The sequence below is a fragment of the Talpa occidentalis genome, unplaced genomic scaffold (genome assembly GCF_014898055.3).
Source record: "Talpa occidentalis isolate TD23 unplaced genomic scaffold, MPIMG_talOcc4v2.1 talOcc4.6, whole genome shotgun sequence".
Taxonomy (NCBI): Eukaryota; Metazoa; Chordata; class Mammalia; order Eulipotyphla; family Talpidae; genus Talpa; species Talpa occidentalis.
This window is the reverse complement of record NW_023604972.1, coordinates 94386955-94399599: the sequence shown is the minus strand read 5'-3', so window position 1 is coordinate 94399599 and position 12645 is coordinate 94386955. Positions and strand designations below refer to the sequence as shown.

The 12645-nt window shown below is 41.7% G+C and overlaps 1 protein-coding gene across 1 annotated transcript in view; it reads left to right on the top strand.

Annotated features, from left to right (window-relative positions):
• SERINC5 (serine incorporator 5) overlaps nucleotides 1-9002 on the top strand; it is a 104462-nt gene extending 95460 nt beyond the window's left edge. The window contains exons 10-12 of the mRNA XM_037530173.2: nucleotides 1347-1386; nucleotides 2074-2218; nucleotides 4495-9002. Of these exons, the coding sequence (XP_037386070.1) occupies nucleotides 1347-1386; nucleotides 2074-2218; nucleotides 4495-4642 (333 nt within the window). The 3' untranslated portion in view covers nucleotides 4643-9002. The remainder of the gene's footprint in view (nucleotides 1-1346; nucleotides 1387-2073; nucleotides 2219-4494) is intronic.
• Nucleotides 9003-12645: the final 3643 nt, after the last annotated feature.

Here is a 12645-nt window from a genome sequence, read left to right as displayed (position 1 = left end):
TTTAAGATTTATTTATTGGGCTTCCCTGCTGGTGCTGGGGTTAAAATCTCACCTATCACCAGCCACTGTGGCATGAGTTTGATCTCCGGCCAGGGTGGTAACCCACAGGGAGTAGCAGACCTCACCTGTCTCACTTGCTGCTCCCCTCAGCAATATATTTTAGTAGTAGCCTGTTCTGCTCCCCACTCTGTCTCTGGTGAATCCTCTCCCTGCCCCCGTACCTCTGGCTTATACCCCAGTTCTTGTGTGCATAAATAAATCAATCTTTAAAAAAATAAAGATTGATTTATTTATGCATACAAGAGCTGGGGTATAGAGGTATGAGAGGATTCACCAGAGATAGAGTGGGGAACAGAACAGGCAGAAGGACCAAAATATACTGCTAGGGGAGCAGCGGGCGAGACAAGAGAGGTCTGCTGTGCCATGTGGGTAGCTCCCTGGCTGGGGATCCAACTCATGCTACAGTGGCTGCCCATAGCTTCATAGTGCTGAAAATTAACCCCTTGCACCACCAGGGAGGCCCCTCTTAGAATCTTGTGAATTGTGGACCTTGGAGTTTCATTCCTCCCTTCGTGTCCCAGCTGTGGCACGAAGCTGTTGTATAATTTTGGTTCAGTTAATTAACCTGTTTGACCTCAGTTTCCTCAACTATAAACAGGATAATAATCCCAGCTGCAGAGATTGGAGATAATTGAATGAGGCAGTGAGTAGAGCAGGGCGAAGAGCTTGTCTTGTTCACTTTGTGTTTCAGTCAGATTCTCTAGAAGCAGATGCTGAGGCAGAGTTTGATGTGCAGAGATCAATATATATGGAAGAAAGGACAGGGATGGAGGCAGAACTGGGCAGAGGGTCAAGTCAAGGGTCATGCAAGCTGGACAAATCCCCTGCTATCCCCATGGTACTCCAGATCAGTATGACCCATCAGAGCTGTCCCCAGGGTGTCAGTGGCTGGGCCTGGAACAGTGAATCCTGTGGACTGCCAGGAAGGGCTTGTTCCAGGGCAGGTAGGCTCTCTGCCACTGGGACCACGCCAAGGAGCTGCTGTCTAGAGACTCTGCTCGCAGCACTTGCCCACAGTAGCCAAGAGCACAGTGTGTACACGTGCCTTTGAAGGGGCTCTGGATGGCTCAACTCCGTGTCCACTTTCTTTCTGGTCACCTGTCCCCAGGGTATCGGGATGAAATGATGCTGAGTCAAACCTTCTGAAAGGATGAAGTGTGCAATTCAGGGCCTGGGATGCAGTTCAGACAGGGAGGGTTGACACATAAGTGGCCTTTAGTGCTTTACTAATGTGGAGAGAGAAAAGCAGAAAGCAGACCCTTGACTTTGTTGGTTTTGCTTCCCAGAAAGCTCGGTGTTGTTTTTGTTTCGGCCCTGATGGAGAAGGTAAGTGGACAACTTTTCTTCTGTCTGTCTCTGGGGCCCTGCAGACCTGGAGCGCACTGATCTGCATGCATTTGGGATTCAGACACAAATAACATGAATCATGTGGGGAAATTTTTATTCCAAAGCTGGTTAACTGTTTATATACTTTTCATATTCTTCCTGAAAGATAGCTGGGCTTTTTGTTGATTTTTCTGGCAGGTGACAATAAGTCTAGATTTTGGCTCATATTTAAGTTAAATTACACAGTGAGATTTAGGAAAGCAGAAGGTACATGTTTTAAAGGAATGAAAATTCCTCTGGATAATACCAAGAGATCCTGACACCTCATTGTTGGACTGTTTCTTTCTTTCAACTTTTCTTCTCAGATTGGGGAAACAGTGACTTGAGAACTCTTGGGCTACTCCCTCTCATTTTCTTCTGTGCTTAGAAATTATTTTTTTTTAAGGCCTCTCTTTCTCTGCTCTGTTCAAATTAATGTGATGTTACGTAATTCATCCTGTTAAGGAAGGTTTTGGGGTAAGGTGGGAGGTTTTTGCTTATGACATAGATGAAAATTGCCTGAGGTTATAAATGGCTTGGACATCTTTTCCACTCAATAACCCGGGCATTGAAATCAGTGAGTGTGACTTTGTGAAAAGCATATGTGTTGCTTACCCACTGAGCCTGCACTGGTTTTGTGGTTCATAGACACCGAAGAGCAGCAGAATGTGAAAGAGGGCCCACGAATCATTTATGACGAGAAGAAAGGCACCGTCTACAGCTACTCCTATTTCCACTTTGTGTTCTTGTTGGCTTCTCTCTATGTGATGATGACTGTCACCAACTGGTTCAAGTGAGTCTCCCGTTTTCTTTGACATTAGAAAAATCATGTACTGTTCTCTAAAGTGTTGAGACACAGATCTAAACTCCTGGAGTTGACTGGACTTTCTCCACCTCCTGCTTTCCTCACAACCTTTACAGAAAAATTTCTGAGTTCTTAGTAGTCTGTGGCTTGCATTTAACCCTGGGAATTGGTGATGCCCACTGCAACTTTAAGAAAATGGAAGGTTAACTCTAAGGCAGATTTGAAAAGAACAGAAATGGTAATGAAGGAAATCTTAGCATTTTTATGTAATGAACTGCTTTTAAGAAAGGAAAAAATCCCTTTTTTTGTATGTTGTTTCTTTTTCTCCTTTCAAAAAATATTTTCAACATAAAAGTTAACATTAAAAAAAACCTAGGGCCTCCCCTGTGGCTCAGCGGTTGAGTGCTGGGTTGTGAAGCTGCCCGCAGCCTCTGCAGCACCGGTTCGATCCCCGGCTGCTCCCCGGCCACCGGAGGAGGGTCCACATGGCGCGCAGACCTCTCCTGCCGCCCGCTGCTCCCCTCAGCAGTGTACTTCGGTCCTTCTGCCTGCTCTGCTCCCCGCTCTGGCTCTGGTGAATTCTCTCACCCTCCCGTGCTTCTGACTGTACCCAGTGCTTGTATAAATAAATAAATCTTTAAAAAAAAAAACAAAAACAAACAAACAAACAAAACAAACAGAATAGTAAAAAAAACCTAATGTGGAAATATGAAGAGTAACATTACCCCACCCCCCGACCACGCTAACAGTATATGGCATATATCCTTGCATTCATTTTCTATGTATTAAGCCTCTGAAATTTTTTTTAAATGTAAATATGATCTTACATGTTTTCCCCCTTGAGTTTTTTTTTTAATTTCACAATACATGATGGACCTAACTTCCCCTGTCACTACATGAGGAAGGGCACTGAAGAGTGCGCAGTGGGGTTGAGGATGGCAGGCAGTGGTTTTAGAGTGATCCAGGAAGGCGATTCTTCCTGAATATCCTGAGGAGAAGACGGGAAATAGCTTCTAAAGCTTCTCAGTGAAACACACTTTGAGATTTCCTAGAATGCCTTGACTTGGGTACTTCAGAAAGGATGGAGGGAACTAGAATTTAAAAAAAAAAAAAAAAAAGAGAGAGAGGTCATATAAATGTTACTGAAGATTAAGAGATATTGGAACCCTCTTCCAGTTCTGGCAGGATTGTAAAATGGTACAACCACTTTGGGAAGAAGTGGGGAAGTGCTTCAAAATGTAAAATATAGAGATATAATGTGCTCCAGTAATTCCACTCCTAAGTATATACCCAGGAGAAAAATGCAGCAGCAACATATATCCAAAAACTTGTACATAGATGCTCACAGCAGCCTAATATGCAATAACCAAAAAGTAAAACAGCCCAAATGTGCTGCAGACAGGACAGCCAATGAAGTTCTCTGCCATTAATGAAGACTTGGAGTCTAAATGAATTTGCAATGGGGGGAGGCTAGGGAGAGTGCCATCGAGAGCAGCTCTGCCTTTCACTCTCCCAGCCCAAGCTTTTATTGAAGATATGAACAAAGGAACAACAAAATAGCACGCATTGTGTTTTTGCTTATACAGATTAATAAGTGACTGCTGAAAACAAGTTTTTCTGGTTAGTAGGGAACATGTGCAGAAGCCAGCACATCCTCAGAGAATAGGAGTCAATTCTGGGAAGAAGTTTTATTTGCAGAACTTCTAATGTCCTGAAACTCTCTATACAGAGTAAGCTCTCTATACAGTTGGCAGCAGGCTCCCAACACAAATGTCCATTACTATAAAAGTGCTTTATACCTAAACAATGGAATATTCCAATAAAAACAGATGAAATGCTGATACTCTAACACAGATAAACCATCAAAAAACATGCTAAGTGGAAAAAGTCACAAGAGGCCACATGATCCATTTATATGAAATAGCCAAATCCAGAGACAGAAAAATTAGTAAATGCTATTGGGGATGGGGGGTAGCGGTGGCAGGAGAGTGGGGGAGAGCAACTAAAGGGTATAGAATTTCTTTTGGGGGTGATGAGAGTGTTTTAAGGATTATGGGCATTAATCAAACATTTATAAACACATTACAAGCCTTGAATTGCATACTTTAAATAGGTGTAGATTATATCTGAATTGAATTGCTAAGAAAAAAAATGAAAGGCTGGAAGGGGTGAAAGCAGGGAGACACATTCTCTTAGTGGAAGAGAACTTCTCCCCACCTGCTCTCTTCCTGCTCTGACCACAGCTGGACCTCTTGTTTCCACAGCTATGAAAGTGCCAACATTGAAACCTTCTTCAGCGGGAGCTGGTCCATCTTCTGGATCAAGATGGTCTCCTGCTGGGTGTGCGTGCTGTTATACCTGTGGACTCTGCTGGCTCCCCTCTGCTGTCCCTCTCGGCAGTTCTCCGTGTGAGGATGGGAGCCATCCCCTTAGATCAGCAGGCCTACAGGCTAGAAGGGACATCTTTGGAACAAGTGCCCAGGGGCCTGGGCAGTGACTGGCACTTTTCCAAAAGCTGGCATCCCCTGGCTGGCTTGGGTAATGTGAAGAAGTTCTGAGAAACAGATCTAGTTAGCTTTTTAATTCTGAAATTTGAAAAGAGATTACCAGTTTGTCCCAGAAGAACTGAAATTTTCAACCAAAGTAACCATGAGTGATAGATAATATATTTTGTATGTGTCTTACCCCTGAAGAACTGGGATTATAGTTAGGCTAGTATGATCTTACCAAAACAAGAGTTTGGGGCAAAACATCTTATCACAAATATAAAAACTTACCTGGGTGGCCTGTCATTCTTATTCTTGGAACAGAAAAACACACCTATGTCTTGAACCCTTGACCCCTGACAGAATGCAGACCCTCCTCATATGCCTCAGCCTGGAGCCTAGATCCAGCAGGTCTAGTCTGTAGACAGCACTCAGCCTGCAGGACTTGCTTGCAGCCCCCTGGTGTTTATAGGGTACAAGAGGAAGCAAATGCTTTTAACTCCACCCTTGTGCTATTTCCCTTTGAAGTTGTGATGCTGGAATCAGAGGCTTCTATGGGTTCTCTCAGAGGTCCCCTTGTCTTTTCTGGGTTCTGCATCTTTGTTATAATGTGAAAAAGCACAATTTGCCATCACTACCTGTGTGGTCCCCCACATATTAACACTACCTGATCTGAGTTATTGCCGTAATTGTGACTTGTTATTTGTGGTGTAATTCATGTAATGATAGCACAATATCCATGTTGTTTTCTTTGCCTAAACCTAGAGGGCTATTGTTCTTGTTTGTGCTGTTAATGATATTTGACTGAAGCTTGCCTGTCCCCCTGTTCCATTGTCGAAGGCTAGCCTCCGGTTTCTCTTCCACTATTGTGAAGTTCTACAAGCAAAAGGGCTTTTGTTTTCCAGATGTATAATGTGACTACACTACAAACTACACTACAAACATGTGTCTACACTACAAACATCCATTACGGGGTTTTGGGGGGGAAGTATATTTGAGGTGAGGCTTCCACATAGTATTTCATATAGGGCCAACCAAGCAAGGTCTGTTATACAAGTTGTGGAAGTTACCAGATGTACCTAGAAGAGAAGGTGTATGGGTAAAGGTAATGAATTAAGCCATAACATCCATGGAATTTCCAAAATACGTATTTGTAAAGTAATACTCCCTAGGCAATTGTTTAAGATGTCCATTTCAGTGTTGATGTTTTCCATCAGGGAAGAGTTTACTCAGTGGATAGTCCACTAAAGACTCCAGTAGAGACATGTGGGGACACCCCTGTTAGTATTTCATGCAGGCTGGAAAGAATCTGCTCACAATCCTCAAGAGGGGGTGTAAGAAGGAGACTTGGCCTGCACTTTCTGTGCCCTGCTGTATGGGGTGGGCAGAATTGGATGCCACCTAAGCTGGGCTCCTGTGTGCCAAAATGCTGGTGTTCCTAATTATTCATTTCTGCTGCTTTGCTCTTCTCAGAAAACAGAATGAATGACTTCCTCTAGGAACTGCCTTATTTACAGTGTTTGTGCTTCCGTTTTAAAAGGCGCTCATTATTTGTATGTCCAAGAATCTTGTTTATAAACATTATCAAATTCCTTTTTAAGATCAGAAACTGAGTTCTACAGCTTAAAGATCATCTAGCCATACATTTATAGCCACCAAGAACAGTCTTTGCTTGATCCAGTGCAAGCAGGAATTCTGTGGGTCACGGCAGGTTTTGGGAATGGGGTTGTGAGGGTAGCAGCTCCCCGGCAGAGGTTGATGCAATGAGGGGACTCTAGGTAAGCCAACGCTGGCTGGCAAATCAAGAGCCATGGTGGGGTCAGTAATTAGCTTCATTATGTTGTCTTCCTGTTGGCATCCAGCTTGGTCTGGCAGCCAGCTGCGTGATTTAAGAACTGCCCCTGACAGCAGGTCCAGGTCAAGCTGACAAGACCCTGTATTTCCTGGTTAACCTTTGTTGACCACACACACACACACACACACACACACACACACACACACACACACGTCAGGAAAACACAAGGGACCCAGGTGGTGCTGGTGACAGGCGTGGGGTATCCTTTTCTACACAGCCCATAATTTCCAGCTACCTAAGACTTGGTGTGTGGCCTTAAGTTTCTTTCTGGAGTTTGGGTTCCTGATAGAAGAGGAAGAGTTCTAGTCACCCTGATTTTTCTTCTTAACTGAGTTTTAGGCAAGTTTATCTAAATGAAGGAGAGCAATGTGGGTATACTGTTGAGAACAGAGGGTATATCAATAAGAAGTTGACTTTAATGATTATTAATTATAATAAATAATACTCAGGTGATGAGTCAACATTCATGCGTTCAAAGAACTACATTTTTGTGCTATTATGGTTTCAGAAACTGGAACAATTGTGCCATTTGTTTTGAGTTACTGTTACGATGGTGTTCGTTTGATATAGTCACTGATAACCTTTTTAAAATAATAGATTTTTGCTTCCTACCCTTTTTGTACAAGATTTAAAAAATGCATTCCAAAGGCGCATTCCTAGAAACCGTTAGTCAGAGAGTCCTTTAGCGATGAAAGCTGAAGATTTTTTTAAATTGTACATCCATTCCCTTTGTGCTGTTCATCCAATGCGGAAACTCCTTCCCTCTTATTTTCACGAATGACAGCACTCTCAGCGAGGGGACAGACCCTTCTGGGAGCATTCCTCTATACCTAGACATGCCAGCTGATGGAAGACCACAGACTTCAAAAACCCTTCTTTGGTTATTGTTTTTATAATACTGGTTAGTTCGTTTTGGTTTTGTCCTCACAGTTTCTGGGGAATGGCTTGAAGGAATTGTTTGCCACCCATATGTGGAGCTCTTTTGTAGAGTAACAGTCAGTGTGCATGTGAACTGTTCAGAGGGTGAGGTTGCTGGAGCTTTAGGGTTCTGGTGCCCATCAGGAGTGGTCAGCCTGGAGGTGCCCACACGACATTGCTTATTTCCAGTTCCTCAGAAAATGCTTAATTATGAATTAATCCATGTAGTGCTAATTTCTCCCCAAATTGTTACCCTCTACCTTTTTAAGAATATGTGCTTATTTAATTTTAGCCAGAAGTTTACCACCATTGGTGCTTCATGTTTTATCCTACAAGGGAATTCGAGGACCTGCTTGAGTCTTTTTTTCTCTCCTTATTGCCTTTCAAGATGGCATTTTCTTTTTGATGTGTGCCGTTCCTCTTGGAAATGAAATAGGAATTAACCTACAACTAAGGGTGTGACCAGGGACTGAGACCCTGCACATCTGGAAGAACACTGGACCATCCTTCATCAGGGACAGTGCAATCAGTAGCCACTTGGCTCATGGGATTCTGGAATTCTCTGTAGGATGATTTCCATAATTTGCTAATTGAACTAACTCCCTAGGACTTTGATCTTAAGGCCACCCTGTTTCCTGCCATCTTTAATCGATTTGTAAAGCCTCAGACATTTTAAATCTAGCATTGCATTTCTGGCAGAGATGGGACCTCCCTCAACAGGACTGGAGAGCTGTTTACACAGGTCTTTAGAACTAACATTCTAAAGATCTTTCTCTTTTTCCTTAGTAAATCATCTGCAGAGGCATCATTTTGAAAGGGAGAAGTATTGGACTTTTTTACCAAAGAGTTGTTTTTGTTTTGTTTTACTTTTAAAACAAAACCCTTTCAGAAAAAAACTTAATCATGGAAAGACATATTAAGCATACAGATGCCCAAATCCATTTTGTCAGGAGTTCAATCATATTTGTGAGTAAAATGATGGAAGAGGTTTTTTTTAAGGTAATCCTTTTAGGGTATGGGTTCCTGGGAGAGTCTCTCAGGTAAAGAAAGCTTCAGCTGTGGTGTAATATATGTCTTGAGAGCTATTTATAAGAAATTTAAGAGGATTGTTTTGTTGTCCTTTATTAAAGATTTAAGGTTTTTTACTTTGCAAAAAAAAAAAACTATAAAAGTTCTATAGTCATAACTTTGTTAATTTTTTAAACTTTTCTGAAATCATTAGCTATAGCCAAATTTTGTGGTTAAGTTTTGCTATATAAGAATTTGAAAATGTAAATCTACTGTTTGAAATTTATAATAGTCTTGGATATATTTAGAGTTTTTGGTAACTTTGAAAAATAGTTATTTTTCCCCCTTTAGTCACGAAGGCAACTATGGATTTATATTTGTTTTTGAATGCTAATTTTTCTATAAAGCATTGAAACTTGACCAGTCTTTTCTTATGTAGAAAACTCAAAACTTGTTAACTCTGTACTTTAATAAAATTGGAAATCACTTTGGTTTTTTTTTTTTTCTCTTTTTAAAGATACAATTAAAGTCCTTCAGGTAGGTGTCTTCTGAAGATATTGCCTTCCAATGCTAATCAACTCTCAAGCATCATAAGAGTTTGATCTGATTCTTGAAAATGAAACAGCAAATATGAAAACCCAAGTGTTTTGCCTTCTTTCTCTCTCAGAGTGCCTGTGACTTGCTTCTCTTTTCTTATTCTCATGCCTGTGATACACTGTCTTAAACCTGATAATTAGGCTAAGCCTTTAAAGAAGGCTGTATAAGTCCAGCAAAATAGTTTATTTTTTTCAAGATTTAACTGCTCTATGCCTTTTGCTTTAAAGTTTAGAATTAACTTGTGATTCCCTTGATTAGGTTGGTGTATTGGGATGGGAATCTATTGTCTTCTTTTACTCAACCTATGGTGTGGTCATTGGATCAATCTGCAGAACTGATATAACACTGACTCTTATCAATATGATTACATCTTCACTTACCTAGTTCTTTAATTTCTTTAGTAGTGTCACATAGTACTAGTACTTGTTTTTCATAAAATACCTTGGGATTAAATTTTAATACTTCTAATTTTTTATATGAGATTAGTTACCTGATTTCTCAAATTATGTGTATCATGTGACATAAAATTTGTACCATCTTAACCATTTTTAAGTGTACAGTTCAATAGTATTAAGTACAGTCACTTTATTGTGCATCCAGCCACCAAAATTCATCTTGCAAAGCTGAATCTACCCAGTAAGCAACAGCTCCCTATCCCCTGATGCCCCTGTTTACTGGCATCCACCAGTCTACTTTCTGTTTGCTCCAGTTTTTGTCTCTCTGCTGCTTCCTGCTTAGCCTACTTAGAGGCTGATACCATCCAAGGCTTCTTCTGCCTTTGGATGGTTCATCCTCTGCACGAGTGCTTTGGGGTTCACCCCTTTTTGTTGTCAGTGTTGTGCACAGTCTTTTGGTTATGATATCTGGTTGCTCTGTTTTTTTGTGGGAATTCAGGAAGATCCATACTCTTATGTCCACCACCATCACTTCTTACACTCAGCAATAAAGCTTTCTCCCTCTCCCTCCCTCTCTCTCTCTCTACCTCTCTCTCTCTCTCTCTCTCTCTCTCTCTCTCACACACACACACACACACACACACACACACACGATTCCTCGGAAACTGCTTTTGAACATCATTGGTGACCCCCATATTGTTAAATCTATTGTCTCCTTTTACTCAACCCATGGGAAGCTTTTGGCACTATAAACTACAAAGCTTATTCAGACTTCACTCATTTTGAAAGGGATTATCTATTGTAGTTACCCTGTCCTTGTTCACTTTGTATTTAGGATTGTGGAAGGCAGATAACTTGTCTTTTTAATTATCAGGTGTCTACCCACCGAGCCACACCCAAGGAACTGAACCAAGAAAGCATCACCTATAGTTGCACCTTATAACTCATCCTTACTTTTCCATAAGAACAGGCCTGATTTGCAGCTGATTAGTTTACTTAGTCTATTTCCTGTCTCTAAATTGTTGGGAACCAAGTGGCTTTCATTTGAACTATCTCTGTATCTTTCAGTGCAAGCGGGTGGTGCTTTTCAGTTCAATTCTCTTAAAAATGTATTTTTGTGACTTACTGTAATTCAGTAGGTTAGATGAAAACCATTCTGTGTGTGAACTGTTAAAGAAGACATTCTGGGGCCTCCCTGGTAGCGCAGGTGGTTGAGTGCAGCGCTGTGAAGCTTTCCTCAGCCTCTGTAGTGCTGGTTCGATCCTGGCCAGCCAGCGAGGGTCCCACATGGCGTGGCAGACCTCTCCTGTCTCACCCGCTGCTCCCCTCAGCAGTGTATTTCAGCCAGTCTGCCTGTTCTGTGCCCTACTCTGTCTCTGGTGAATCCTCTCACCCTCCCACACATCTGGCCTGTACCCTGGTTCTTGTATGCATGAATAAATAAATCTTTTTTAAAAAAAACCAAAAAATAAAAATAAAGAAGACATTCTGATACTTGTTAAATCAGTAAAGAAGACTTCATTTAAGACCTTTGCAGCAGGGCATTTGCAATAGGGCAGAGAAATAAGGCCTGTTAAAATGACAGCAAACCCAAAATGGAGTTGATTTTACTAAGCCTCATGTCACCAAACTGAGACTTAATTATAGTTTCAAACTGAAATGGAATCTTAAACCAGTCAACCATCAACTGCCTGAACAGTACTAGGTAAGTTAGACTCCTGCCAGCCCCCCCAAAAAAGTAACCATTCCGTAACCGGTCTACTTTTTGGCTGAGCATGACAGCCTTGTCCCTGTTCCCTTCTGTTTATAAGTCTTTCACTGTGTACAGCTTCTTGGAGCGCCTTTGTACCTGATAGATTACACCCCAAATTGAATAAGTTTTTGCTCAAATAAACTAAAAAAATTTAATATGCTTAAGTTTATCTTTTAATGGCTCAACTCCAAATGCAACAAGGACAAACAGGGATTTATAACCAAGAAGTGGAGGGGGTGGCCAGTGGATGGAAAATTACAAAAGGAGACGTAAAGGTAGGGAGATTCTTGCGAAACTGACCTAATAGGAGTCTTGCTTAAGGGACTCTTAACTTACACATCAAAAGTGGGGAATGAAGAACTAGATCAGATACTGAGGAGGGGGTTGGGGGTACATGCTAAGACTGGGCTAGGCAGACCCAGCAGCGACCAGATAGATAGGGAAACTGAAATAGAGCCTTCATCAAGAAGAGAGATCCCGGATGTGTAACTAAAGTTTGGTTAAGATGAGGGTCTTGTCAGAACACAGGTAGGTGCTTTTGCATTCAGAGAAAATGTACCCATTGTTCATCTGTTTTGTCCTGTTTATTGCACCCCTCCCTGCTTTTCCCTGTCCATCTTTTGGAACTCTTAAGGTCCTAGCAGGAGGAGTTATGTTCTATGTGAAGCTCTTCTGTTACTGGCTGGATTTTCCCTTCTAGGTGGGGCAACCAGCCCCTCTGGAAATTAGAATTTAGAACTAAAAGTGCAACTTAAGACTGAACGGAGGAGTTGGGAAACTTAAAACGTGTGTTAGTGGCTGTTTTAAGCATAATGGACACAGGGAGAAAGCTGATTCATGGGACGATAAGACTTAAAGCCGCTGTGCAGAGGCGCAGTTGTGAATGGAGGATTGGGGCCAGAGGAGAGAAAGAAGTGACTTTGGATTCCCTGTGATATTCTATCCCCTGGTTCTGATCCACTCTGGACACCCAGCTTTAAAATAACTATATCTAATGTTTATTAAGCACAGGACACATGTCTGACCTGAGTCTTACAACGAGACTGTGGATGTTATTGTTTGAACCCTCGTTTTGTACATGAGGAGGAAAAGGTAAATTTTTCTTAGAATCCTTACTAAATGCAGGTGTTTTTACAGAGGTTGCCAGATCTTGCCTCTCTCCCCAACTCCTATACCACCCCTCTCTAAGATCTTCCCCTTAAAGTCCATTTTTCCTTTTCCTGTGTTCAGCTTCTCTGAGCTTCTATATTTGTATGGCCATTAGATGAGTAAGGGATTGCATTTGAGTAACAGATGGGAGCTCAGTGGCTTAAACACCTGGGGTTTTGGTTCAGTATCTCAAGGCTGTCAAGCCAAACATTACTCTGAATTTCTGGCTTTTCCTTTGAGGTCCCTGGGGCTGC